Source organism: Colletotrichum destructivum, chromosome 6, assembly GCF_034447905.1.
Source record: "Colletotrichum destructivum chromosome 6, complete sequence".
Taxonomy (NCBI): Eukaryota; Fungi; Ascomycota; class Sordariomycetes; order Glomerellales; family Glomerellaceae; genus Colletotrichum; species Colletotrichum destructivum.
Genome location: NC_085901.1, coordinates 580,047 through 606,319, shown reverse-complemented (window position 1 = coordinate 606,319; position 26,273 = coordinate 580,047). Strand labels below are relative to the sequence as shown.

Sequence of the window (26,273 nt, the reverse complement as noted above, 5' to 3'; positions counted from 1 at the left end):
CTCTCCAGATTCTAGATATCATGTTCCCCCGCGTATCAGCCACCCTCGTCTTGGGGGAGAATCTGCCAAAAATGGTTAGACTGCGAGAGAATGTTATTATCGAGACAACCGCATCCTCTTGAGTCGACCTAGTAATTTCACTCCCACGAAGCTGCCTACAGCAACGCTGAGTCAGCCGTTGGAAGAAACAGGTGATCGCATGTCTTCTCTAATCGGAGGCTGTAACACAGGCACCAGGAAATATGACCAGGGGAACTCTTCACTGAACAATGTCGCCACAGGATACTCTTTACGTGCTCTATAGGATAGTCAACAACAGACAGCCTCGAGTCAAAAGCTGAGTCCAACACGCAGAAGATCGAAGTGATAGCAAGGTGATAGTGCCCTGCCTACCGACACGAAGCAATTATATTCACCGGGTTTGCGTAGAGCCTTTGACCGAGTTTTGATGGCGCGCAAGATGATTGACGGACTTGTTTGTCAACCAACCCGCATGGATACTTGGTTTCTATGAGCAGACGTTGCGGCTTGAGTCCAGAGCAGATGGCGTAAAACCCATCCCAAATTCTCCACAGGCCATGACTATATTTAATAGCTCTAGGCAGTAAGCACCTCAGCCAATACTGGGTTGCGCAGAACAAAGAGTTGTTCGCGAAGCAGTCAGACGTTTCTCGCTGTGCTCATGAAATGCGACGGTTAATCGTACGTGCTCGAATGCCGATGATGGAATTGACAAACGAAAATGGACTTTGGTCCCTAACCATGCAATGGAATGTCCAATCCAGCAAAGAGGCTCAAGTGACATGCTCCGTCCGTCATCCCCCCTAATCCCCCTTCCCTTTTTCCAGCCCAGTTGAAACTTTGGCAAGCTACAACCCGGGCTATATCATTCTCTTCCTGGAATCGACAACCCGTACACTCCCGACGATTACACTCTTAAACCAGTGTTCCGTTTCCCAAGACGCGAACACACCCCCGGGTATACCCGGCACAATTCCGGAACGGTGGGGAACCCGCCCGCCCGGCTGACCCCCCCGAATCCTTCACCCATCCCGACCCGTTCCGCTCCGGTCCCAGCTTCCTAACACGGCAGGTCCCGTGACGCCCAAGCACGGGACAACCCGGACATACGGACTTTGTAAAAGTTGCCGTTCATGTTTCTTTTCGGTCTTATCATCATAAAAACGGACAACAAAAGGGTTTTCACTCGTTTCAAGAACACTCGCGCCGTTGAGATCCAGTCGCGTACCATCATCTCTTCTTCACAAGCCACCGCCATGCCCGAAATGAAAGTCCTCGTCCTCGGGCTTCCCCGGACGGGAACCCAATGTACTCACTCCCCTTCCATCGCAGCCCGTTTCTCAAACCGAACTGACAAAAACACTCCGTCCAAACACAGCTCTCGCCGACGCCCTCGCCCACCTGTCCATTTCCCCAGTCTACCACATGCGGGAGGTCTCCAAGAACGCCCACCAGGACCTCTGGATCTCCGCCATCGCCGACAACCTTCCTGCGTCCGCCCCCGCCGACCCCTGGCCCCGCGATCGGTGGGACGCCCTGCTGTCCGCCTTCGCCGCCGTCTCCGACTTCCCCGCTTCCCTGTTCCCGACCGCCCTCGCGGCGGCGTACCCGGACTGCGCCATCATCCACACAACCCGCGACTTTGAGTCGTGGGAGGCGTCGATGCGGGACACCCTCATCCACGCGCACCACCACCGCGACCCGGACCGAAGGTCGCCGATGGAGGGCCTGGCCAACGCCTACCACGTTGCGTGCTGGGGCGACGACTTTGACAAGAACGGCCGGGCATATTTCGAGGAGCATCATGACGAGGTGCGCCGTCTCAAGAAGCACGGGAAGAGGTTTCTGGAGTTTCGCCCCGGGGACGGGTGGAAGCCACTGTGTGAGTTTCTGGGCGTTGAAGTGCCGGATATCCCATTTCCGAGGAGCGATGATTGGGTTGAATACAAGAAACAGATCAAGAGGGAAAGACAAGAAAGAGCAGAAGGACAATGAAGCCACTGTTTGATGAGTTTCTCGCAGTCCTCGTAGCAAGCACATTATTAAAGGGCCATGGGAGAACCTTAGAAATTTGTGGGTTGAGCTTAGCGAAGCAAGCTCTTTTTCATTGTCAGGCATGACTGTTGTAAGTGCTCGACAGTCTAAGCCAGCTACTTAAATAATTCTGAAAGAGTGTGATGAATGCCAATACCACCAAAGCCCAAGAGCCTGTCAGACTAATGTTGAATAGCCTCATCCCGACTGACCGATTCATTCCCTTTCGCCGATGTTGGATCCCGTAAGAAGAGTAATAAGTAATCCCAAGTAATTGACACCAAAGCGCCACTGAGAAAACACACCCCATAGTCCCCATCCTCTTTTTTTGTTGCCTCGAACCAGCACAGAAAAGCGTCTACTTTGCAGCAGAACCATCTCTAGCACTCTGAAGTGCACGACTAGACTATACCTGTTGATCCGGAATGCGCGCATTCAAGCCGAGGCCCAGATGGCGCTTCACGGCCTTCCAGGATTCAATGAGCGCAATGTAGACAACCAGGCAGGCAATAACGATACCCCACTCCCAGGTAATCATGTCGTGCTTGAACACGGCACGGTTGACAACGGGAAGATAGATGACGGGGAAAGTCATGACGAAGCCGCCAGCGACAGCCCAAAAGAGGAAGCGGTTCTTGGAGATAGTCTTGAACACGGCGGTGGGGCCGGTCCACAACTCGGGGTTCATATTGAACAGACTGCGCTGGAAGTGCTTGACCTCCCAAGCAGTGACCAAGAGCAGGAAGCTCAAGGTGGCGTAAACGGTAGAGCGAGCTCTGAAGACGACACCGCAGGTGTCGTTCCAACCGTCGTTGCAGAAGCTGCCGAGATCGCCAGCGCCAGGACCGTACGCGACGGACGTGAACGCGGCCAGACACAGCGAGCCCATGAAGAAACCGTAAATCATCTTGTCGCGAATCAGGTCAAATGTGAAGACGCCGATGCGAAGGCTGTGGGGTGCACGCAAGAGGATGTCGGGTTGTGCCTCCTCGAGACCCAGACCAATAGCCAGGAACGACGAGGTGATGAGATTGACCCAGAGAATCTCCAGGGGAGACAGGGGGAAAATCGATGTGCCGCTTCTGTCCTTGAAGGAGAGACCGATAAGGAGAAGGATGACCTGGGAGATATTGGAAATGAGGAGATGGAGCAGGAACTGAACCATGGTTAGCTTCGGTCGTCAAAGAAAACGGTACCAGGCGACACGACATACCTTCTGAATGTTGTCAAACAAACGACGACCCTCCTTGATGGCGGTGACGATGGACGAAAAGTTGTCATCGGTAAGGACCATGTCCGCTGCCTCCTTGGAAACGTCACTGCCCCTCTTGCCCATGGCAATACCAACGTCGGCCTTTTTGAGGGCAGGAGAGTCGTTGACACCGTCACCGGTCATGATGCAGTAGGCCTGGCGACGGTGCATAGCCTCGAGCATCCTGACCTTGGTCATGGGACTGCATCGAGCAATAACAAGGGGAAGTGCCTCAAGCGCGTCGACCTCATCGTCCGACATGGCGTCGAAAACACCAGCAGCCATAACAGCAGTGGGCTGCTCGCCGCCGCGGAGGATACCAACCTCGTGAGCGATGGCAGTGGCAGTCTTGATGTGATCACCAGTAACCATGTGGACGGAGATTCCAGCAGTGTTGCACTGCTTGACGGCGCCGAGCGTCTCGACACGGGGAGGGTCGTATAAGCCGGCAAGGCCCAGGAAGCGGAGCTTGGTCTCCGCCTCGGTTCTCTCGCTGGCATTGTCCGTATCCTCGAGGAATCTTTGAGCAACGCAAAGGACTCGGAGACCCTCGGAGGCGAGCTCGTCGGCCTTGGCGGCGATTCTTGCCTTTGTTTCTTCGGATTCGGCCAGGCGCAGGATCATGACCTCGACAGCGCCCTTGGTGAAGACTTGACGGGGTGCTCCAGGGAACTCGTAGACGACACTCATAAGCTTGCAAGACGAATCAAAGGGGAACTCGTACAACATCTTCGTCTTTTCAGATGAGATAAGGTCGTTCTTTCCCTTTCCGTAGCGCATGGCGAAGACCTGGAGGGCGATCTCAGTGGGCTCGCCGATGGCAGACCACGCAACGGGGACCTCGGTGGCGGTCGTCATTGACTCTGTGTCGGTGGACGTCTTACCATCGGTAACAGACGAGTTGTTGCAGAGAGCAATGGCCTTGAGGAAGGCGCCGAAAGACGAGGAGTGAATAGTGTCGTCGGTTTTCTCTGCCGTCGGAGTCGACGCTCCACTAGAGGCCGAGCTCGAGGCGGCGGAACCGGGCCAACGCACCTTGCCGCTGGTAGGGTCGTACGGATCGGTAGTGCCCTCGATGATGGCGGTCGTATCTTCGGCCAGCCAGACCTTTCGGGTAATCATGCGTCCCTGAGTAAGGGTGCCGGTCTTGTCGGAGCAGATGTTGGTGACACCACCAACAGCTTCGAGGGAAGACAGCTTACGAACAATGACGTTACCAGACGCCATCGCTTTGGTGCCGACGGCCATAGTAATGGTCAGGACGGCGATAAGGGACTCGGGAATGACGGCAACACCGACGCAGATACCGTAGATGAGAACCTGATCATCAATGTCGAACTTGCTGACAGAGAAGACGATAATGGCAAGTAGGATGGCCAGGCCGAACAGCAGGAGGGCAAACTTGCTAAGCTTGACCTGAAGGGGGGTGCCCTCGAGACCCAGGATGCTCTTGAAGGCAGCCTTGACGCGCATGAGGGCGCGGACGGGAAGAGAGGCGTTCTCGTCGCGCTTACGAGTGGTGCGGAGCATCATGGCGATCTTGCCGACCTCGGTGTCCATGCCGGTGGTGGTGACAATACCGCGAGCGCGTCCTCGAGTAACAGTGGTAGCGGAGTAAACCATGTTGATGCGATCCCCGAGGGGGATGTCGTCTTCGTCGAAGATGGCTTCGGGGTGCTTGCTGATGGGCAGCGACTCGCCGGTAAGGAGGGCCTCGTCGATGGAGAGGTTAATTCCCTCGAGGAGACGGAGATCGGCCGGGACAACATCTCCAACGGCGATCATAACAAGATCACCCTTGACGAGGGTCTGGGCCTGGACGGTCTCCGCGATTCCGTCGCGGATGACCTTGCATGTCGGGGCGGACAGCGCGTACAGAGATTGAATGGTCTGTTCGGCATTGTAGTCCTGGATAAAGCTGTGACGAAGTCAGCCTGGGATTTCTGATGATTTGTCCATGATGACAACGAGGCGGAGAGAATAGTGTGTTGGTGGATGACGAGAAGGGATACAGATGATGACAAGGGGGTGTGGGTGCTCGAGGACGTGCGCGCCATGCAGCTTAGATCCTTGCATACGTCCAAATCTCTCCCTGGGTGCTGGTGCCACGAGGAGGGCGGTCAACAGTCACCCAAAGCAGTGGCAGGCGCAGCGGCCAAACACAACCACCCACCCCATCCCCACACATGGGGAGACAAAGAGACAGGGCACCTGCTGACCAACCACCCACGGCAGCGGCTCGGCCAACAAAGAGGCGCGTTGCCCGGGGATAGAGAGCAGGGTTTGCAGGCGTAGGCAAAAGCGAATGGAAAATCGAGGCAAGGCACGGGAGCATGTATTTTGCATTGCAAGGCAAAAGACGGGAATCCAAATGCAACAGAGGGAGGGGGGAAGAAAAAGCTCACCCCACGACGATGTTGAGAAGGATGACGGCGGTAATGACACCTCCTTCAATGTAATCTTGGATGGCAAAGGACAAGATCATGACGATCACGAGGACGAGCGTCAGACTGTTGGAGATCTGTCTCATGACAATCTCCCAAACCGACAGGCCCTTCGCACCCTCGATACGATTAGGCCCGTCCCGTTCAAGACGGGCAGAGGCTTCGGCCTTGGAAAGGCCATTTTCAAGGTTGGTCTGCCAGAGAAGGCCTAGGTCCGTGACGGGGACGGTGTGGGCAGGCCGCTGAGGGACGGGGTTGGGAATGGGCGGGGGCCGCGGTATAGACGGCGGTTCGTCCTGCTCGGGGTTGACTTCCGCGGCAGCTGTGTTGTGTTCACCATGCCTGACGGCTGCGGGTTCTCCCATCGGATATCGGTAGGTTACTGCTAGAATGCGCTCGGGGGTCTGGAGGGGGTGTTGGTGCTTTTGGTAAAGCCCAGCTGAGTGTCGTTTTTTGTGAATAGGGTGGTTTAGGGGGGGAAGGTGAGAGAACGGGCAAGCTAAGAGCTTGGGGTGATCGGGGTGGTGATAAGAAAGAAAAGAAGAGGAAGGGATCGATGCTTGGTGTGGTAGGAAGATGGCGTTAAGTTATACTTTTGGCGTGTGGAATGGATGCCAAGGGAGGGGAGGGGAGGGGAGGGGGAGGAGTGTCTGTCCTACACGCGAGTGTCCTTCGAATACACTAGGCCAGACGAACAGACAGACAGATAGACCACCAGCAGGATAGGATGCAGACAGGGAGGGAGGGACGCGGGCGCGGGCGCGGGTACGGGTGCGGTGGGTGGTGCGAAAGTAGCTCCGACCGAACGGGATTTGGAGTGGATGGACCGAAGAAGTGAGGACCGAAGCGTATCCGTTGGGCGATTGCTTGTCTTGGCGCACTTCTCCGTACCGGGCTGGGGCCGCGACTGTTAGTGAGGAATGATGGGTACGGGATAGAGAATAAGTGGATGATGGGATGGGATGGGTTGGGATGGGTGTACAGGTACACTAGGTTCTCGTACTTGCATGCCGGGTTGAGATGTATCATGTGGTGATTTGATGTGATGAATGGCGGGGATCCATCCGGGAGGTACCCCTGTATCTCTCTGCTGTCGGCGTAACCAATTGGACTCTGTCAGCAGAGTCAGTAACCAGTCGCATACACATACACACAGAGAGAGAAAGAGCAGGCGGTGCACCAGTGGGCGGGAAGCTTGGCAAGCAGCAGGGGCGGGCGGGCTTGATTGCCTCAAGGTTTGGATCCCATCTGGGCGTGCTCTTCTTGCTTGGTCTTTGGAGGTGCTCCCACCTGTCGACGTCCGGATTGCCAATGGTGTCTTCCTGCTGTGCTCTGCGCTGCGCTGCTTGACAAGCGGGAACCCGGCAAAAGCGCGACGGGGAGGGGAGTGGCCGAGTATACCTACCGAAGAACCGTAAAGGTAAGGTAAGGTACCTAGATAGGTAGGTACTGCAAGTACCTATTCGCAGGAAAGGGCAGGTGAGAGAGAAGTTGGTAAGTAGCTACCTTCTCCATACCTCCCTCTCCTTCCTGGAGCTGGCGACGCGAATGGGATTCGGTGGCGTAACACAGGACAGGTGGCAGAAGGCACACAACAGGTGACGGACGGTGGCAAGCCGCGTCCACCAGAAGCAAGGAACTGGCCCCAGCGGTCGCGTGCTCAAGGGGGGACACTGGGGAAACGTCTGTAAAACAACTGGGAAGGACCGAAAACCACTGGTTTGCTGCTGCGGACTGCGTACGGATACTCTCGCTCTCCGTGACTCTCCCACGAACCGGGACGAAACCGTGACGCATCGCGCTGTCACAGCCCCTCTCCCCGAAGACTAGTCGTGGCAATCGCTAATACAACAGCTGTATTCGTAAGGGAGGCGACGGACGAGAAGACAGTGTTCGTACACGCCTAGCGGCGCAGACGACCACATACACGCAGTACGTACTCCGGCGGCCGGGGTGGAGATGCAGACCAGCGGCGCCGCCAAGCACCACCGATGTCCGCCGAGAGCGGGCTGGTCGTCGTCATCAGGCAAGGAGGGAGCCCGCCATCCAATCATGGGACCGTGAAACGGCTGGGGTCGAGATGCTTCTAGCCAGCTGATAGGATGCGGCCACGGTGGCTGTGCAAACGCTTCGTCCAAACCGTCGAGCTGCCAGTTCGGTCCCTGGGTAGGTAGGTGGGGGGTGTAAAGTCATGAAGATGGCATCGAGGTGCTGCAAGCAACACCTTGTTGTTTTCCCTCCCTATGTGTTACCATGTATCTGTATACAGGTACTGCATGCTGCCTCGACTTGTATACATCACGCATCATTCTGGGCATTTCTTGTAATCATAGGTAGGTGAGGAAGGTACTTGCTGATACGATGATTTACCAGATTGATCCCCAAGCACGCATTGATCTGATTGGCCGCATGGCACGCGGCTCTTGGCGTGGTGCGCTAGCCTATCGCTGCCCTGCCTGCCACTTTTGGGGGGGATTCCGTTCCAGAAGAAAGAAGGAAGCTACGATGGGAGGGAAGGTGCACCTCATTTCTTGATAGCGCTTTCCACCTCAGTGCGGATAACTTGAAAGACCTGACTGGGCCTGGCGAAAGAGCCAAGCACATTACCGCTTATCTGCGGGATTCCTTCTCCAGCAATTACCTGACGCTATCTTAGGTAAGTAGGTAGTTTAGGTACTCTCTCCCCTCTTCGAAGACTGTTCTGTGACTGTTCTGTGACCCGTGTATCCGTACGCTTTTCCTCGTTGAGCCCCTACTCGGGAGCGGTACATCAGATGACATTCATCCCCCCCACATCCCAGCCCAGAAAGCAATGGCCAAGGAGAGAGACGAGAGAGAGACGACAGACAGGCCCTTGCGAATCTTACGGACCCTGCGCAGTGCGCCAACCGAGAGGCTGGCCGTCTCCCGCCAAGCTTACCTTCCCCTCTCACCTTCTGTCATCTACCTAGGTAGGTACCTATAGACGTGGACCGTCTCCTCTGACGGACGGGGGCAGGCACACACCGACGTCGACATCATACCAAGACCTGTCTCGTGCCTTGATTTTCGACCGTCCATCATTGGCAACCGCCTCGCCTCGATTTCATTCCGGTTGCTTGCGGGCCGACAAAACTGCCTCAACAACTGATCATCGTCAGTCATCTATCCATCTATCTATCCATCCATCTCCTCTCCGCCGCCAACAACTTGCAGAAACCCAAACCCAGATGCTTTCTGCAAACCAGAATGCAGTCCCAGCATGGGGGCATCACATTGGCTGGGGAGACTGGATGGGATGCCTACCACCCGGATGATGCCTCACGTCCAAAGGGATTGAACAACCTAAACTTTCGGTCCTCCTCGTCACCCCTGGTGGCCAATGGCGCAATCTTGCACCCACTCTCGCCCTCCCAGAATGGTAGGTGAGCACGGCGCATCCCTCCCGACAAAACCAGGCTGGCATGATGGACCGCTGACTGCTAACTGTTGACTGATTCTCCTCCTCGGTATCCGAGCATTCGATGTACTTAGGTGTTGTACGATGTACAGAGGTACACTATAAATACTCCTCTCATATGTTTCCCTAAGGCTAAGCGGGGAAACATGGTTTGCGACATCTCAGCGCTGCCATGCTCCACATCGACATATAGTCGCCGTCGTCCCGCTGCCGTTGTTTCCCATTTTTCCCCATCAGACCCAAGCGGCAGTCTTGGCCTTGGTCAGGTTGGACGCAATATCAAACGGAAGAAGTCGCGTACCAGCGTCCCAGAAATGCACCGCGGGCACATGACACGATGCCCTTTTTTACGAAATCGATACCTCTCGTCGAATCGCATTGCGCAACATGGCCAAGACCACACTGGCTGTGGGCTTCCACAGGCATCATCGAAGCTGCTTTTCCGTTTAGTGACATCCGCTCGGCAAGCTCAAGATACACTGAAACCGGTGGAGCACAAGTAGACTGGGGATCATCACCGATGTTTTGTTTTTGTTTTTGACGTGTACCTGTGCGACCTCAAGAGTGACCGTTCTGGCTACCTAGGTACACGTGTGCGAAAGTATCTCAGTGCCTCCGACACAATACTCAGGCAACGTGACTTTTGTCGACCAACGAGAGAGACCAGAAGCAGCATCAAACAGGGCTCTCCTGTGATATCTGCCGCAATTGATCCACCCTCCCTTCGCATCGACTTACCCTGCAGGAATCTTCCCCTCCCCTCTATCCTGCATGGCCAAGACCGACAGGACGAAACCCAAGACACAGAAACATCAGCGACATGGTCTCCTCTCGGTTGGAACCAGGTCCTGAAAAACAAATTATCGTGTCGCAAGAATAGCATCAAGTCGTGATCAATGAGAGTGTATTACCATTCTCTGACACCCACTGACAGACCACTGAGACCAGACACACGCTGGCGGATTCGGTCGCCCGGCAATTGCTGCCACGTATCGAAAATCCGCACCACGTGCAGCAGCCCCGTTTGGCATTTGCTAAGCTTAATTGCCCCAAAGTTCTGCGCCAACCGACGGCCCCATCCACGGAGCTTAGATCTGTCTGCCGCGAGATGACAAGTGTGGGGGTGCCCCATGTCGCCAACCTTTTGCCAACCCTTCCCCCCTCCAACGAGAATGGCCGAGAATGGAAACAGGACGAGAGTCAAGAGGTTGGAAGAGACGTAGGGACACTTCAGGATGCTGCACGAACACGAACCATGGGCCCATGGCAATGCCGGGGAACCTGGGGCAAGAAGAGGAGAAATGGATATCGTCCGCGAAAACGCGGGGATGAGGAGAAGTGCCATGTTGTGTTCCGTGGTCCGGGCCACCACGCGCTTCCGATCCATCACACACACAATGGCCTGAGATGGGGTCCAGGGCCTAGGCACACACACAAGCACACACATACTTCCAATCTTTTCACGGTCTCGGAGGCCAAAAGATGACATCTGGACGCCGAAACCTCCCCATCCCTCCTTTCGCTGATAGTCGCCGCCGTCCAGCACTGCCCTGTGGGGTCGTTTCTCTCGGCGCCCTCGAAATGTCTGGGCAATCACCATGTCGCAACCAGCCGTCGGAAGAAGTCGTAACGAATGTCGTCCGGCGGCTATGACAACGGACGTCGTTGGGATTGACGATTTTCCGCCCGTGAGCCTCAACGTCTTATTGATGAGGGGAGGAAGGGGGGTTTGCAGCACAAGCCGCTGCGGGAGGAGAAGGGAGGGAGGGTGTGGGTTCCGGGGTTCTGGGCGACGAAGCGTGCCCAGTTGTCTTTCCCACCCGCAAGCGGAAGCCGAAGCGGTGAGGGGCGTGGACCATGGTCCAGCATTCAATGGACTGACTGGACCCTCCCTTCGAGCAGAGTCGAGCCCCCCTCCCCCTTGGTTCGCTGCGGGCACAGCATTTTAGCGAGGGCGGGAGGAGGCCGATGGGTAAGGCGACATGACATGCCGCCCGCCCGACTGTGAATATCCCGGAGAACAGCCGCCGGCCGGTCTGCCATCGAATCGGCGGGTTATCGACGATGGTGAGCACGACAAGCCGGCCATATTCATTTTTCTTTCGTAGGCGCAACCGCTTGCGCGCTCTGGTGGCGACCGACTTTGGTGCCAAGACAGCGTGTCGTATCGTCCGAACACCTTGAGCTCGCATCGCCTCTTCACGACTAACTTACTCAAGACGAACCATGGAACAACGCTTGTTGCATCGGATTGCTGGGCTTGCCGCCGCTGATAGAATAGACACGTCACATTTCCGCCTCCCGCCAGTCGTTCCATGGTGCAAGCTAGCGCTGTTGACCCTGACGAGCCGTTGCATTGGCCAGCTGTTAGTAGTCTCTCGGAGCGGAGATGCACCACAGGCCCGAGGACCGAGCAAGCCCCTCGGCCTCCGTTTCCAGTCTAACAGGATGGGGTCGCCGAGACATCATATTTTTCCTACTTGTATCTCACGAAACGAAGTTGGGTTCCTGACATGGACATCAGATTAGGCCTTCCTCAGGCTTTCTTGGCTTATATTCGCAGTAGGGTTTCACGGCCTGCGAACCTGGACAAACCCAACCATATTCAGCGCCACCAGAAGAAGGCAAAATAACGACAGTAACTATTCTCATTTCCCAACTGAACAGACTTTGGTATTATGATTATGTTCCGAACGATGAAAGCCAACTCTCCAGGTTGCCCTCAAACAATATCTGGCTGTATATGTATCCCGTACATGTTGCACATTAACATCACTGCTGCATGCTTCTCACCCTTTCGAATGGCTTTTGTTCCTGAATCTCATTCTCGCCGAACCAGGTGCCGTGCAGACCGTATGGTACACGCTGGGGCAGTTTCACCCGTGCGACGATTTCCTTCATATTCGTTGCATCGATTATCCACAGCTCACTCGCGGCATCTCGGGGGCATTCGCCTCTCTCGTCAAGCTGGGCCTCATTAAACGCATACGTCAACAACCACCCATCGTCCTCCGACCGATACTCTGCGCGAGGTACGAAACGTGGCTCTTGGGCATACCATCCATCGGGCATTCGGAAGAGCTTGATTGGGTCTTCTGGGTTTTTGCTGTCCCGAACCTGGGTAATATTCCGCGTGTCGACACATCCTTTGACGGGTTGCGGGGGGTTGGCCAAACCTCGTGCGACAAGCGTTCGGATGTCGAACTTGGCCAGGTGATCAATCTTTGCCGCTTTCCCAAGGGCAACAGTGTAAGACGCCTCGCCCGTCGAACATCCGTAGACGTACCGCGCTTCCTGCATCGAGTATGCCGGTGCAACGGATGGGAACTCGAGTGAAATCGCCGACAGAGCCCACTGATGTCTGATGTTATATTGAACACCGGGAATGTCCGATAGTGGAAAGTTGTAATAGTACAGTCGACATTGCTCCTCTTCGGCGTATTCGGGAGGTACAGGCTTCACTTCAGGCGTCGGTAGGTTGCCGGCGCTGAACACCATGGCTGCCGATGTTAGGCGACACGCAACGAGGTTCACTGACACACGAGAGCCGTTGGTTTCGGTGTGTGGATTCGGTGTGTCCCAACAGTTAGCTGTGTGGAAAATGGTGCACGGGTTTGTCTCGAACCATTGAACGGCTTGCGGTTTATAACGTGGGAAAACCCCGAAGCGCGACTTGCCGGCCGAGTCGTATGATAAACTGGGAACCCCGCGGAGCAGGTTCATCGTATCCAGGGAGAGCGGCAGGTCCATGATGACGGTGTGGTGCCTCGACACCCCAAAATCATGCATCATCTTCGGCGATTCGACTCCCGGAACAGGAGCATCGAAGAGGGGCTGGCGACCGATTGTCGACTTTGATGTCGGCGGCACCACGGAGCAGCGAACGAAGGGCTTGACAAAGGTTGCGTGGAATGTGATAAGCTCCTTCGTCACCGGGTCGACTCTGGGGTGGGCGGTAGTCCACTCCCGCATGAAGGACTTGACGCCTGTGCCACCAAAGCCACTCTCGTCGCTCTGTATCGGCTCGTTCTCAGCCGTTCTCCCGTTGAACCAGCCGATGGTCTCCAAGCTCGGCAGTGCGAATCTCAATGGCGGACCGCTTTCGCAAGTCGCGAGCGCCCGTCCGTTGTGGAACAGAACGCTAGTGTTTGCGACGCTGATCTTCTTGATCGGACGACCAAACCCTGGGAGGCGGGAGATCATGACCAGAAGAACGGTGCGAAAGACCTCGAACATGATGCGAATCATACTGACGGCGGGGTTTACGAGCGTCGCAATGCTTGGCACCACAGGTCGGCGCAGGTACTTGTTACTTTTCGCATGGCAGTAGACGTCGGTCAGGAGGTACTGATTTACGAACTCGGGCTGGATATCGATCTTCTTCTCACCCACGCGGCGGAACAGAACTCCGCTCAGCATGCCATCACCGTCGAACCAGTGTGCCGCTCGGCTCTGGTCGTCGTTCGTCACGGGATTGCCGCCGTTGCGGACGTACTGGCCTCCCGCGAGATCGGGGGGTATCGTGCCCTCGTATGAGCATGGCGTCAAGGGTAGACACGACTGGATTGGCGCGAAGTTACCAGACAGATAGCTGTGGAAATGGAGATGGTAAGTTAGTACTGATAATGGAAAGTTGTAGGGAAACGACAAAAACATACGGATGGCGAGTCTCGGCGGCCACAGCATCTTCTTCAGGAGGGGTGATAACCATTTCTGCTCTTTGTGTGTAACGATGCCCGAGTCCGCGATAAGTTTGCCTCACTACATACTGCTCTCAGCCATCATAACCAGGGGCAGGAGCTTCAACCTTTTCCAAGAGACGAGAGGAACGTCAATGACTACCGACTTTGCCTAGTTGATACTACGGGGCATCTGCGACGTGACTATGCCGGAACCTGCTGCCGGAAGACAGGGTACGTGCCCCATCTGAGTAGTATTCTCTGGCTCATAGTTTGGTCAAGGTGATTTCACATATGCGTAGGCGACTTGGGCACATCTCGCCACGACACCAAAGTCGCCGATGGATGTCTAGTACAGGTACTGGTGTTGGGTGAGTGACGACATGGGACGAAGCAACGCTCGGAGGTTCGGGGTTAACCAGCCAGTCAACATCTTTCTCGCATCGACGCAGTTTGAATTGGGACGTCCATGAGAGGGGAAATGTTGGAAAGCATGTCTTGCCCAGGCCCAAGGCCACTGCGATGGAGATGGCCATCTGAAATCCGATGGCAAGGATGGGCCGCAACACTTTGAACAACTCTCCCCGCTTCGAGGACGGAAGCTTTCAGGCGCGCAGGTTCGGCTGAAGGAGATGGACGCTAATATTGGCGTGAACCGTGACCGTGCTGCTCAGCGTGTGGTCACCGGACCCGTTTTGAAGCAAGGGTGGGCGGAATCATGGTTGCAAATTGCGAGACACAGATCGGGCCCATGGCTTGGCGATCGACGAGCGTTTGCTCTTTTTTGCTGCGTCTGCAACAACTTCTAAAGAGGCACGCTAAGATGTTTCTAGCCGGCCGTTTGGGCGTTGGATCGACAAAAAAAAGAGGACGGTTTGTGTCGTCTTGCCGGTGGTGTTGCCAAGTTCTGTTCTGGGTTTGCACTGCAGACATCAACTGCCTCATCAATTATTTGCCGGCACTAGGCCCGGTAATGTGGGGCCGGGAATACCACCCGGCGGCATCCGGTGCACCAAAAGCCGGGTGAAAGTGGTGACTTCATCGATACGAAGTCGTCCGTCGACTCCTAACCGCCAGAAGCAACGTTATCATTGTATCATCCCGCTTCGACAGCGACCGACGGGAACAAGAACCAAGGTGGTGTCGTTTTCGCTTTTGCCGCCCATGGTTTCCATACACACCTGGACCGCGGTTGGATATCTTTCTCCACTTGGCACCTTTACAGACGGGGCGAGAGGTCTAGATTAACTCTCGTCGTCATGGATTCATAACGGAGCCGCCCATCTCATTCGCCCGACCCCGCTTCCAGGGTGAGGCGGGCCAGGAAGTTTTCCTTGGGGGTGCTGCGATGTGATTCCAACGTTTCGTTAACGCACGCCGGGCGATCGACAGGGAACTCGCCGCCAGCTAAGCTTTTGGCTACAGGTGTTAGTGCCTGCCTTGGCTGGTGTTTGGCCTAGTCTCAGGCGAGAGGGTGTCAGCGGTTTGGCTTCGGTCCTCCACAAAGCCAACTTGTTCCGAATGAAAAAGCTGTTGCCGATTCCATCGCCCCCTCGCCTTTGGTCGTCGGCCCCCCCCTTCGTCTGTTGACTGAGGCACATGGTTGGTCGTGGTTACGAATCTAAACGTCATCCGGAGTCCATGGCCATCTCAAATGCCAAATTTTCCACTTCCCTCCCAAGTTCCGTGGACTCATGCATTGGGGCAAGATGCGGATCACCCGGCAGGGGCGTTTGGAATCGCGTTGGCCTGAGCCCTGACCTGAGCCGGTCGAGAGACGAGAGTTGGGATATATTGCAAGTATCAGAGCTCCCCAACTCATTCCCCTACCCCGATCCCTTTGGAGTTACACACAGTAGTCACGGTCAGCCATCAAGGATCGGAATATCCCATCGCTGTCCCCGACACTCAACCGTTATTCGAGCTTCCACCAGCTTCGAAACACTCGACCGAGCCGCGTACAAGAACAACATCAGAATGTCCGGCAATCAAGCCCTCAACACCAATGCCCAAGTCGGCCAGCAGGCCGACCTGGGCATCTCGACGCGCGCCTCGGACTGGTACTTTGCCGTCTGCGCCATTATGGCCGGCTCGACCCTCGTTTTCCTGGGCATGGCCTTTGGCAAGCGCGAGTCGCACCGTCTCTTCCACTACATCACGGCCTCCATCACCTTCGTCGCTTGCATAGCGTACTTTTCCATGGGCGCCGGCCTCGGCCGCGTGCCTATCCAGGTCGAGTTCCCGCGCCGCAATGACATTCTCGGCCCCGGCGGCGCCGGCACCCGCGAGATCTTCTACGTGCGGTACATCGACTGGTTCATCACGACGCCGCTTCTGCTGCTCGACCTGCTCCTGACCGCCGGCGTGCCCTGGCCCACGATCCTTGTCACTCTGCTCGCGGACGAGATCATGATCGTCACCGGTCTGGTCGGCGCCCTCACGAGCACGAGCTACAAGTGGGCCTACTGGGTGTTCGGCATGTTCGCCTTCTTGTACGTCGTCTACGCGCTCGTAATCGACGGCCGGCGGCACGCGGCGGCGCTGGGCGGCAACGTCAGCACCACGTACCGCAACTGCGGCGTGCTGACCATCTTCCTCTGGTTCCTGTACCCGATCGCCTGGGGCGTCAGCGAGGGCGGCAACATCATTCACCCCGACTCGGAGGCCGTCTTCTATGGCATTCTGGACGTGCTTGCCAAGCCTCTGTTCGGCTTCCTCCTACTTTGGGGACACCGCAATATCGACCTGGCCGCTCTGGGCCTGCACATCCGCGAGCCGGGTCAGCCCAAGATCCGTCCCGGACAGCATGAGGGCGAGCACGGCCACGTTGGCGGTGCCGGGCCTAGCAACGGGCTCTAGAGCCGAGTATAAACTCACGCTCTCGTGTTTCGATGCGTTGGTATGTTGGTGGGGGTTTCTGAACATTTGCAATGATCGGTCTGTTGCAGGCATGATTTGAATGTTTCAAAAAAGAAAAATTCTTCTACGCAATCTTCCTAAGTTTTGAGAGTGGCTGTAAGTGGATGGAGGGTACCAAGCAGCATTTTCGTTGGGAATGTTGGCGTTCCTTGTAGTTTAGTTTATCTGGTCTAATCACGGAGTGGAACCAGATGTGTGCCGAGTACGAGAATAAGTGGTTATTATACCCGAGAGAGGGATACTTATTGTTTTATATTAATTTCATATCTAAAAGCCAAAGTTTTGCATCCTGTCGTATATGAACCTGAAATTCCGAAATCGGTGTGTAACGAGCTATGGACCTATGGTGCTGACCCCTTTGTAGTTGTATCGAAGGCTTGTACGCATTCTTTTCGCGTATCCACAAGCCGAGTTCTTTACCCTAGGTAAGCCCAAGTGTAGCTAGAGAAGTTGGAGCGTCGGTAAGCCTTTCTGGATTCTTTGTCTACTTCAGAGGGCTCATTTGTCTCCTTGAGAGCGGGGATCTCACGAATTGAGAAAGCTTTGCTGGCCATTTTAAAGAGTAGGGGGTTGTTGGTGCAAGCGCCGGTGCTAATCAGATGCCATTTGCCAGGTCGTCGTATCCGACAAGATACGGCTTCGCTAAAACTCGAAGCCATTCCCTGGATTGGCCTTCCAAACTTGATGTTCATGTTTCCATCTTTACTGATACAAGAGCATCCTTTCGTACTCCCGCGACCCGAATCCCTTCACACCACAACCAGGCGGCAGCAAGATGCGACTCGTTTCCCAACCACGTATGGTCGCCTATCTTCGTCCGACTCTGGTTTACTACTAGGAAGTCCCCCTTTGTGAGTGAGTCCACGTCGATGGAGAAAAAGAAGACTGCCTCGCGGCATTATCAACTCACCTTGGCTTTTGTGGCTCGCCTGACGTGCGTCTTGTAGTCATTGGCGAACTGGAACCTCCCCCGATGCCCACCTTCAACCAGCACACGCACCTCGCGCGGTGTGCTCGGAAGCATTGCAATGAGCGAGGGCGTCTTTTCCAGCGACAGAATCGCTTCCCTTCTGGTGCCGTGCTAGCCTGGCACACGCGGCAGCAGCCGTCGCAAGGACCCGAAGGTCTTGATCGGCGGCGTGTTCGATATATGGTTGATAGCCATCCAGAAATCGTTTTCTTCTACCGCGGCTAGGCTTTGAACCTCGATACAACTGAATTGCCCATAGAATCAAGATCGCTAATTCCAAATGGGGTTGGAATTAGCGATCTTGATTCTATGGGCAATTCAGTTGTTGTTGGAAGAGGATTCCTTAAGCTGCCTAACAGCCGATCAACCCAGCATCTTATATCCCCAGCGTTAGCCATAGAGGTTATTTCTAACCCCGGCAAGACATGGATCACTTGAAGCTTAGAGTTCCATGGTATTTACCAGGGTGTTACAGCAGACAGTAACTGCTGGTTAAGTTCGTGAAAAAAGGGTGATTTTCGCCGATGACTCAGGCGGTTAATTGGGGCCCATAAAGGTTGAGCGTGAACCTTGATTCCGCGTTCGCATCGGGGCCAGACATCTGAACAGCCCCATCCGTCCGACGATAGCCCATTTCAGCCAGACCTCATCAGTAGGAAGTTGCGGAACACGCAGCAGGCCTTGAGTTCTTGCTTCTTGGCTGTCAGGGCTATTCATCGTACGTGACGGGCGAATGGAAAGGCAAGGTTAGTGGCCTCCATGCCTTGTTGCGCCTGAGGCTTCTGCATATCCACAAAGACACTTTGCTCGTCAGCAAGGATGAGATTATGGAGATGGACAAGCTGGGCAAACAAGGACGAAAGGCCGGAAGTGGATCCAGTGTCTACGGATAGCCCGGAATCGCTTCGGCCAGAGTATCTGGAGTCGTTGCGTCTCTATATCAAGTATTACGAAGAGGCATGAGTGCGAAACAGCGCCAGAGGTCTTCTGTCTAGTCGACGGCTGAGCCGGCTCACGAAGCTACAGTTGGATAGTGCTGCGAAACTTGAGGCGGAGTGGAACGAGACCGGGTGGCGAAGGAATAAAGCCTTGGGGTCACTTGGTCTTCTATAAATGAACGGGAAAGATGCATGATTCCAAGGCGGGTGGCGGAAAGGTAAGTAAGCCCATCTTCAGGGGGGGGAGAAGCCAGGATTTGGGGCAGCGAGGCCGTTATCAGCTTGGTCTAAGGGCCACAAAAGACCCGTGTATAATTGTTACAAGTCCACGGCAGAGAAGACAGACCTTGACAAGAACTACTAACCAGAATACGACCAGGTGTGGAACCAATGGTGATACATAAGAAGGCCAAAAGAAATCCGGCCTCCACTCACAGCTGTCATAGAGCAAGCCATGACCATCGTAACTATAGAAGTGATTACTGAAAAGGGGAACGGGGATATGGGTTTTTTTGGACTTGTTGTAGTATTGATGGCCCAGCAGGGCAATCGTGCACATTCTTTTTGGGATATCAAGTAAACAGGACCGGCCTGACATCGATCGACACCACAAAAGCCGCAACCCTTCACAGAGCGCTTTGCGACTGCGAGTGCGAGCAGACAAACTCTAACCCTCTTTTTTCAAGCGCAATGGTATCGGTTCGGCTGAGTTCAACTGTCCGTCACTTACTTTCCGGACCTGCATCCGTCCGTACCTTGTCGTGATGAACCCAACTACGAAGGGCCGAAGGCTATGGCTAGGGTTCGTCGTATATAGGACCCCTTTTGCTTAATCCACCAGGCAAACATGGGCCCAGGGGTCCGTCTGGAGGGAACAGAGCTTGTAAAGAGAGCTTGTGGGGTCCTGGGAGGCTTGACTACACCACAAAATATGTCGGCTGAGACGGTGGGCAATCAAATCAACACTCTTAAAGACGAGTTCTTGACAAAGGAGCTGGGAGCGGATAGCCATTATTAGCCAAGGGCCCCCACCTGGGGAGATCCCCCTGAAAAGCCACCTGGTACGGCATCTCCTGCTGACGGAACGCTCGAGGCAGCCACCGAATCCAACAACCATACTATGAGGATCTTCCCTGTGGCAGGGTTCTCAAAACGTGATGACCAAGATGAACAGCAACTCTTATTTTCGGGTACAGCCCCTGGATCAAAGCTCACCGAAGAACAACCTTGCCCTGTGATTCTTGCCGGGCCGTGATCTACCCCAAAGTGAACGATCTTCTGAGAGACCGCAGACACCCTTCGTAGGCCCACGACTTCAAAGCGGGCCATATGCGAAAGAGATGCATCCGGATTAGGCCAGATCCGACGACGGGGGTTCCAGGCGACCCTTATAGGAAATTTTCGGCTTGAGATAGTTCACTGTTCTCAGAACCTTCAACCTAGAAGGTCCGGACTGGAGCATGGTGATTTGTGGGACGGTTATCGCTCCCAAGATGAACGAACGCCGTGGAATCGTCGGGGTCCGGGTGTGTGAACCCACGAAGACAGGCACACTCTGGCCCGATCCAGACCTGGAGAGGGACAAAAAAAAAAATTCGGACGTAGCAAACACATGGTCTGAGCAACCCCGGACGCAGCCCGAGCCAGGGTTCATGAAGGGGCCGAGGTGAGCCCAGCGCTCCAGATTGTTTGACAACATCGGACATGGGATCAGGGCACAACATCAAGGGAGAGGTGCCAGGGAGTCTCGCCCGAATCCCCTCACGCCTCGAGGATCACCTCTTGGCCCTCGGAACTTGACCCTTTTTCATAATCCCATTAATACCTCGCCGAGGCAAAGTCATCCGACGAACCTAAGTCACGGGCAGGGCCGCCGTCGTGATGATGAGAGATTCGACAGCTCTACCCTCTTCAGGATGATGGGGTCCATCTCTCCGCCATCGCTGTACCAGCCAAATCCGGCATCAGATCGGTGACAGGCCCTGAAGTTCAGAGTGTTCTTGCCCGAGTGCATTTGGAGAGACATGCGGCACGGACCTCGACTCGGTGGATGGTGTCTGCGTCGATTTGACATCTTGCAGAAACCATTTGTCAACTGTGTCATCGTCTCGGATGAGAACCGAATATACTGAGCGTGCCGAGTCGAATCCGAATGCGGGCCGTTTCGAGGCGGGTTAACGAAGAGCAGTGGTTCTCTTTCGCCACGGTTGTTGCCACGGGGTCCTTGGTTGTCGTGGGCGATTGCAAGCTGCGCGGCGTCGACACCCGGACGCACGATGACACTGACTGCCGCACTAGTGGCTGCCGTGCAGGCGACACACGTAGCACTTCGTGAGAGTCCTGGCGGGGGTCTACGCAGCTTGCCCCAGATCTTGAGGCTGGTGACACATAGGTGCAGGACACATACGTGCAGGCGGAACACCCCGGGATGCTCGGTACTGGCATCCCCGCGCCTGATATGCTTGAAGTTCTGCAGGACCGAAGTCAACACGAACCTGCGCCACGGACTAGCCCAGAAGACACCAGGTTGACATGCCCAGCTAAGCCTGTTCGCGTTGGTTCAAGAGAGGAAATCTAGATGCTAGCGTGACGGGTGACAAGCAGCACCGCAGGCGCAGGCGCAAGAGGCCATGCATGGTTGGTGTCTGCTTGCATCGAGACCACAGTCAACACCAGGCTTCCAGATTTCCTTTCGTCCATTGCGATTGGTGCGTCAAGAACACAGCCAATGTCACGAATTTTGACAAATACAGGGGGTTCAAGACCGAGCAAGCCAAGTGTCATCCGAATGGTGTCGCGCGTGGATCGCGACAACTGTCTGTCTATGGTCCGGGTCGAGCAGTGGCGAACACGTCCATCGCAGTGGGCGTACACACACACACACACCACTGACAGCCCAGAGAGACAAAAATAGAGGAGATCACCTCTCCGATCCCAAAAGGAGACCCATGAAGACTTGCGGTGGAAGTTCAACATCACCTCCCTGCCCAAGCGTTGACACGGGAGGAACTGACGTCTCCGGGCCGGGGTTGGGGGGGGGGGGGGGGGTGGAGTCGGTGATTTGGCGTTTTGTTTCATCTGAAGACGAGAAGAGAAAGCCGTGATGGGTTCTTTTCGAGTAGCAAGATCGTACGCCGCACGGGATGTTGTCTGCGCGCAGTTTCAAGGGTACGTCCTCGCGCCGCCGTGGGCCGTGGGCCTGCTGCCCCAAGCCGGATGAGGCTCTCGATGCGCTGCTGCCTTATTTTGTTGCGGCAATTTGGGCGCGATGGCTGGCCTGCTTTCCGTGATGGCGGCTGTGAGAGACTGTCGGCTTTGCGCACCGCGTGAGTCTGGATGCCGAGGATGCAGGGTGACGAGTCTTACGGTTTCCGACGCCTCCTGGCCGTGATACAGAGCGGTTCGGATGGAGGATGGTTTGTGGAGTCGAGGAGGAGGCGGTTTGCCTTATTCGTGAAGTCTCCAAGCTGGGTATATTAAGTCGATGAGTGTCCTCTGTCGGACATGCAGTTTCCTTCCATATCAGCATCATCAAGCAGTGCAATCTTCCATAAACCATCCACCATCTCCACTCCTGCTACTTCCAAGTAACTCACCAGCTCAAGCAATTACTCAAGCACCACCTCCTCAACCAGCCGCTATAATGCACTTCACCAACGTCTTCGTTCAGGCTCTGCTTGCCGGCTCCGCCATTGCCCTGCCTGCATCCCTCAACAGCAAGCGTCAACTCCAGACCATCCAGGGTGCCCTGACCAACGTTCAGGACTCCCTCGGCCAGCTCGATGTTGCCGTCAAGGTAAGCCCCAGAACCCAAGAACCGGCATTGACAGCCGAAGCTAACCCGTCATACACTAGGCCCTCAGCGCCGCGGACCCCAACAGCGCCGCCAACCTCCTCGACGCCTCCAACAAGGTCCAGACCCAGCTGAAGGACGGCACTACGCAGATCCAGGGCGCCCAGGAGCTCTCCCTCACCGACGCGCTCACCCTCCAGCAGTCTGCTGGTGGCCTGACGACGGCCGTCCAGACGGCTGTTGACGACCTCGTCAGCAAGAAGCCTGAGCTCGACAAGCTTGGCGCCACCTCCATCGCCGTCGACCAGCTCAAGTCGCAGAAGGCCGTCGCCGGCGACTTCAGCACGGCTGTTGTCTCTAAGATCCCTGCCATCGGCCAGAGCATCGCCCAGCAGTCCGTCGATCAGGTCACCACCTCCCTGGACGGTGGCATTCAGAAGCTCTCCGAGGGAGGTGCCGGTGCCGGTGCCGGTGCCGCCGCTCCCGCCGCCCCTGCTGCCCCTGCCACGCCCGCCGCACCCGCTGCTGCCGCCGCAGAGCAGTTTCACGCCGAGGTCATCGCCTAAGCTGTCCAGAAGGAAGAGGCATGCGTGTGAGGAAGTGGTTCATCCTGGTCTGGAGCATCTGATGATTATATGAAGACTATTAGCGTGTTCGTTTCTGTAACCTGTACTGATAGTGGATGAATGGCGGGTCAGCTGAGCTGCCAGAGCAGCTGCGCTGCAAGTCTGTCCTACAATTGAAGTAGTATTTTTCAACATTGAACTTAGGTTCAGTCTTGACCTGATTGCGTGACTCTTAGTAGTAAGGGAATTACTATCAAAAGAAGTTGACAGTGCAGCCCCTCGCGTCCCGTTAAGTTTATCCGTTCTCTACATCAAGCGGTGTTGGTAGTTGCTGATGGTGTTGGTGCGGGCACAAGAACCAATGGTAAGAGCCTGTTGATAAGTGCTACATTGGGAGTATTGTATTTCTCCATGATGTCAAGTTTGGGAAAAGATGGCGTAAGGCTGGGATGATGGCTTGGTGAGGAGGAGCTGCAGTTGTCAGACAAGCAGACAGGACAGGTTTGGAAGGGACCTGGCACTGTGTTGATTACTGTGTTAAATGGCTATTTAGACGGTGTTGTTGATGACTCAGCGGAGAAGATTCGGGTGAATTTCGACCGTGTTCAGGAACGGCAGAGGAAGACGTTGTGGAGCACTGGGCCGCAGCTTGTCTTACAGGCCGCCCGCCTATCATCTCTTTTTCCTTTGTTTTCTCCTTTCTGTCGGGTTCGTCCCGCGGCGCCACGCATCGACTTGGCACACGCCACGCAGAGAGCAGGGCGAAGCAGCCAACGTCCAAGCATCATCACGCGACCCTCTCTTCCTGCGTATAAACGACCACCGTTGATTGCACTTAATCGGACAAGGGCCCTTGAACTAGGTAAAAAGGTCTCGAACTTAAAGGAGCTGTGGGTTCAAAAGGTAACGTCCGGGGGAAACACAACGAAAAAGTGCTCGGGTTCGCCACAGCATTCATTCTGACATCATGCTTGGCGGAGCCTCTGCTCCTTGTGGCTCCCCTCCCTCGTCCCCCATGCCATGATATCCCACCGTGGTGCTCGCTTGACCCTTCGTGTAGCCTCTCCCCCCCTCTCTCTCGCGCGCAATTCGTCTTCCAGTTGACCGGCCTGTGCCATCCATACATAGTCTTGCCTACCGATTTTCCGTTAGAAGCCCCAAAGTGTCATGATCGTCTCCTCGTCGGGGCCTCGGCGATACGACGCCTCCTGCTACACCTGCTGCGAATGATACTCGACTAACAACTAGTTAATGAACACCAATCGTCCTTCTATAGGGAGAACCCTCACGCTTTTTTCTTCCCCTAAATTGATTTACCTTTCTGCTTGCAGCTGGCTACTTTCTCCCTGAACCTCAAAGGCACCTCGTATTTCCTTCTCCGACATGGCCGAGAAACACACCACCGGGGCCGCCGAACCCAGAGAGCCTATAGACGAACACCATGATACTCACAAAAATGATCACACGTCGTTTGGCCGTCACAGTTTGCATATAACTCGATCCCAGAAGCCGGCTGCCTCTGCTCCGGTCGTCACCGGCCCAGAACCACATCAACCGACAAACTCCTCCGATGCCCTCAGCGCTTGGGAAGATCACGCCCTGGATGAAAAGTTCCAGAGGATGCCAGAGAGCCTCAACATCAACCGACGACGCCCACAATCAGCACCGCATCACAACCCGACCGCCCCGCATTCGCCGGCGAAGCGGATCACCCGCCCAAGCCATGACTTCGACCGTCGCTACGACGGCCCCTTCGGCCGCCCCAGCCTGGCCATGACCCGCCGCAGCTCCCGCTCCCCAGCCCGTTCCTCCATCCATCCCGGCACGGCCGACGAAGCATCTCCCGAAGCCGCTACCGCCGTCCCTGCCGACGACGACCTGCACGGGACCCCCGACAGACCGGCCTTCCAGCCTACCCCGCCGCCGCTGAACTACACCCTGCGCACCCGCAAGATGGCCATCTTCCTCTTCTGGGCTCTCATCCTCTTCGACTCCATCGCCATGCCCATCGCCCTCTACTTCGGCCTCTGGTACGGCGTCGGGCCCGGCACGAACACCCCAACCGAGAAGAGGCAGAAGCTCACGCCCAACGCCGTCTTCTCCATCGTCACCGCCGCCGTCGGCGGCGCCAGCATCGTCGAGTACTTTGTCCGCTTCTGGCGCCTCTGGCGCAAGGGGAGCACCTGCCGCGTCATCGGCGCCCATCGCTGGTATCTCGACTGGTTCCACTGGAACTTTTCTTTCGCCTGGATCATCATCATGATCGAGCTCATCGTGTAAGTTGTTGCCTCATTCCCATCCCTCCCCATCCCTTTTACTTGTCACCGACGACGACGATGATGACGAAGACGACGTCTTACATTCTGTTCAGCGGCACCGTCCCCGAACACCCGCCGATCCGTCTTCTCTCCATGCCCGTCACCACGATGCTCTACGTCTTCGGAACCGAGCTCATCCTCGTCGACGTGAGCCGCGCCTTCCGCGTCCCCGCCCCCTGCCGTATTTCTTCCATCCCGAAGGGCGCCCAGCTCCGCCCGGGCATCTACTCCCTCATCGAGGACGTCTGCGCCGTCGACGGCTCTGGCGGCACCGACTTCCGCGTCGCCCTCGACCGCCGCTACGAGGCGAGCCACGTCTTCCGCGCCATGCTGCGCCGCCTGGGCGTCTTCTGGGCCGTCGGCGCCGAGGCCTGCGCCGTCCTGTGCACCGTCTTGATCTTTACACTGCACGGCGACGTCGCCTACGCCATCGGCTGGTCGCTGCCGTTCGCGTGGGCGGGCGTGTGGACGTTGGCGACATTTTGGTATGTGAGTCGCGAGTTGAAGAGGGAGGCCGACGCATGGGCCGAGGAGGCCGCGAAAAAGGGCGCGGCGCACTCGGAAGCGTTGGTTTGATGAAGTCTCTCCCGTCTCTCACCTCCCCTGAACTAAATTATATAGGAATATAAGCTACTGAAAAGAGGGAAGAGAAGAGTACGTCACGCTGCAACCACCGTCTCAATATTTGATGGCAACATAACTGATGCTCGGAGATTTATCTTTATTTTACTCTTGCCCCATGTCTATGCTCCCAAGGGATCATCATGCCCAACCCTTTCAAAACTCCATGCCGCACGGCTTGTTCCTCCAAGGCGCCATTTCGATTGTGCATGCAAAGGTCTACCCATGCCTAGGTACTCTCAAGACCGTCCCTATGTTTCCCCCCATACGCAACCCTTC

The 26,273-nt window shown here is 55.8% G+C and overlaps 7 protein-coding genes across 7 annotated transcripts; 5 read left to right on the top strand and 2 right to left on the bottom strand.

The window, feature by feature from the left end:
• Nucleotides 1-1,154: 1,154 nt before the first annotated feature.
• Nucleotides 1,155-2,049, top strand: CDEST_09358 (uncharacterized protein; the record flags this gene model as incomplete). The annotated part of the gene is made up of 2 exons (XM_062925517.1): nucleotides 1,155-1,329; nucleotides 1,400-2,049. The coding sequence occupies 2 exons, from the start codon at nucleotides 1,155-1,157 to the stop codon at nucleotides 2,014-2,016; spliced, it is 792 nt and encodes a 263-aa protein (XP_062781568.1). The 3' UTR covers nucleotides 2,017-2,049.
• A 412-nt stretch (nucleotides 2,050-2,461) lies between these two features.
• On the bottom strand, nucleotides 2,462-6,116 carry CDEST_09357 (Putative P-type ATPase, HAD superfamily, P-type ATPase, transmembrane domain superfamily; the record flags this gene model as incomplete). Its single annotated transcript, XM_062925516.1, has 3 exons — nucleotides 2,462-3,211; nucleotides 3,269-5,225; nucleotides 5,713-6,116. 3 exons carry the CDS (start codon nucleotides 6,114-6,116, stop codon nucleotides 2,462-2,464), a joined length of 3,111 nt encoding a protein of 1,036 aa, XP_062781567.1.
• Nucleotides 6,117-11,824: 5,708 nt separating this feature from the next.
• Nucleotides 11,825-14,330, bottom strand: CDEST_09356 (Putative carotenoid oxygenase). The gene is made up of 2 exons (XM_062925515.1): nucleotides 13,849-14,330; nucleotides 11,825-13,781 (listed from the first exon to the last, which is right to left on the bottom strand). Exons 1-2 carry the CDS (start codon nucleotides 13,899-13,901, stop codon nucleotides 11,963-11,965), a joined length of 1,872 nt encoding a protein of 623 aa, XP_062781566.1. The 5' UTR covers nucleotides 13,902-14,330; the 3' UTR covers nucleotides 11,825-11,962.
• A 1,516-nt stretch (nucleotides 14,331-15,846) lies between these two features.
• On the top strand, nucleotides 15,847-16,728 carry CDEST_09355 (Putative archaeal/bacterial/fungal rhodopsin, rhodopsin, retinal binding, yro2-like, 7TM; the record flags this gene model as incomplete). Its single annotated transcript, XM_062925514.1, has 1 exon — nucleotides 15,847-16,728. The coding sequence occupies one exon, from the start codon at nucleotides 15,847-15,849 to the stop codon at nucleotides 16,726-16,728; it is 882 nt and encodes a 293-aa protein (XP_062781565.1).
• A 4,396-nt stretch (nucleotides 16,729-21,124) lies between these two features.
• On the top strand, nucleotides 21,125-21,274 carry CDEST_09354 (uncharacterized protein; the record flags this gene model as incomplete). The annotated part of the gene is made up of 1 exon (XM_062925513.1): nucleotides 21,125-21,274. One exon carries the CDS (start codon nucleotides 21,125-21,127, stop codon nucleotides 21,272-21,274), a length of 150 nt encoding a protein of 49 aa, XP_062781564.1.
• A 1,065-nt stretch (nucleotides 21,275-22,339) lies between these two features.
• CDEST_09353 (Putative Cell wall mannoprotein) lies at nucleotides 22,340-23,055 on the top strand (the record flags this gene model as incomplete). The annotated part of the gene is made up of 2 exons (XM_062925512.1): nucleotides 22,340-22,492; nucleotides 22,552-23,055. 2 exons carry the CDS (start codon nucleotides 22,340-22,342, stop codon nucleotides 23,053-23,055), a joined length of 657 nt encoding a protein of 218 aa, XP_062781563.1.
• Nucleotides 23,056-24,114: 1,059 nt separating this feature from the next.
• On the top strand, nucleotides 24,115-26,272 carry CDEST_09352 (uncharacterized protein). Its single transcript, XM_062925511.1, has 2 exons — nucleotides 24,115-25,331; nucleotides 25,427-26,272. The coding sequence occupies exons 1-2, from the start codon at nucleotides 24,439-24,441 to the stop codon at nucleotides 25,947-25,949; spliced, it is 1,416 nt and encodes a 471-aa protein (XP_062781562.1). The 5' UTR covers nucleotides 24,115-24,438; the 3' UTR covers nucleotides 25,950-26,272.
• The last annotated feature ends 1 nt before the right edge of the window (nucleotide 26,273 follows it).

Excerpts from the sequence above, each read along its gene's own strand:
- CDEST_09356 (XM_062925515.1), bottom strand. The coding sequence starts at position 13,901 with ATGGTTATCACCCCTCCTGAAGAAGATGCTGTGGCCGCCGAGACTCGC. Across the intron at positions 13,782-13,848 it reads GCCGCCGAGACTCGCCATCC|CTATCTGTCTGGTAACTTCG; the intron begins GTATGTTTTTGT and ends CCATTTCCACAG.
- CDEST_09352 (XM_062925511.1), top strand. The coding sequence starts at position 24,439 with ATGGCCGAGAAACACACCACCGGGGCCGCCGAACCCAGAGAGCCTATA. Across the intron at positions 25,332-25,426 it reads ATCATGATCGAGCTCATCGT|CGGCACCGTCCCCGAACACC; the intron begins GTAAGTTGTTGC and ends CATTCTGTTCAG.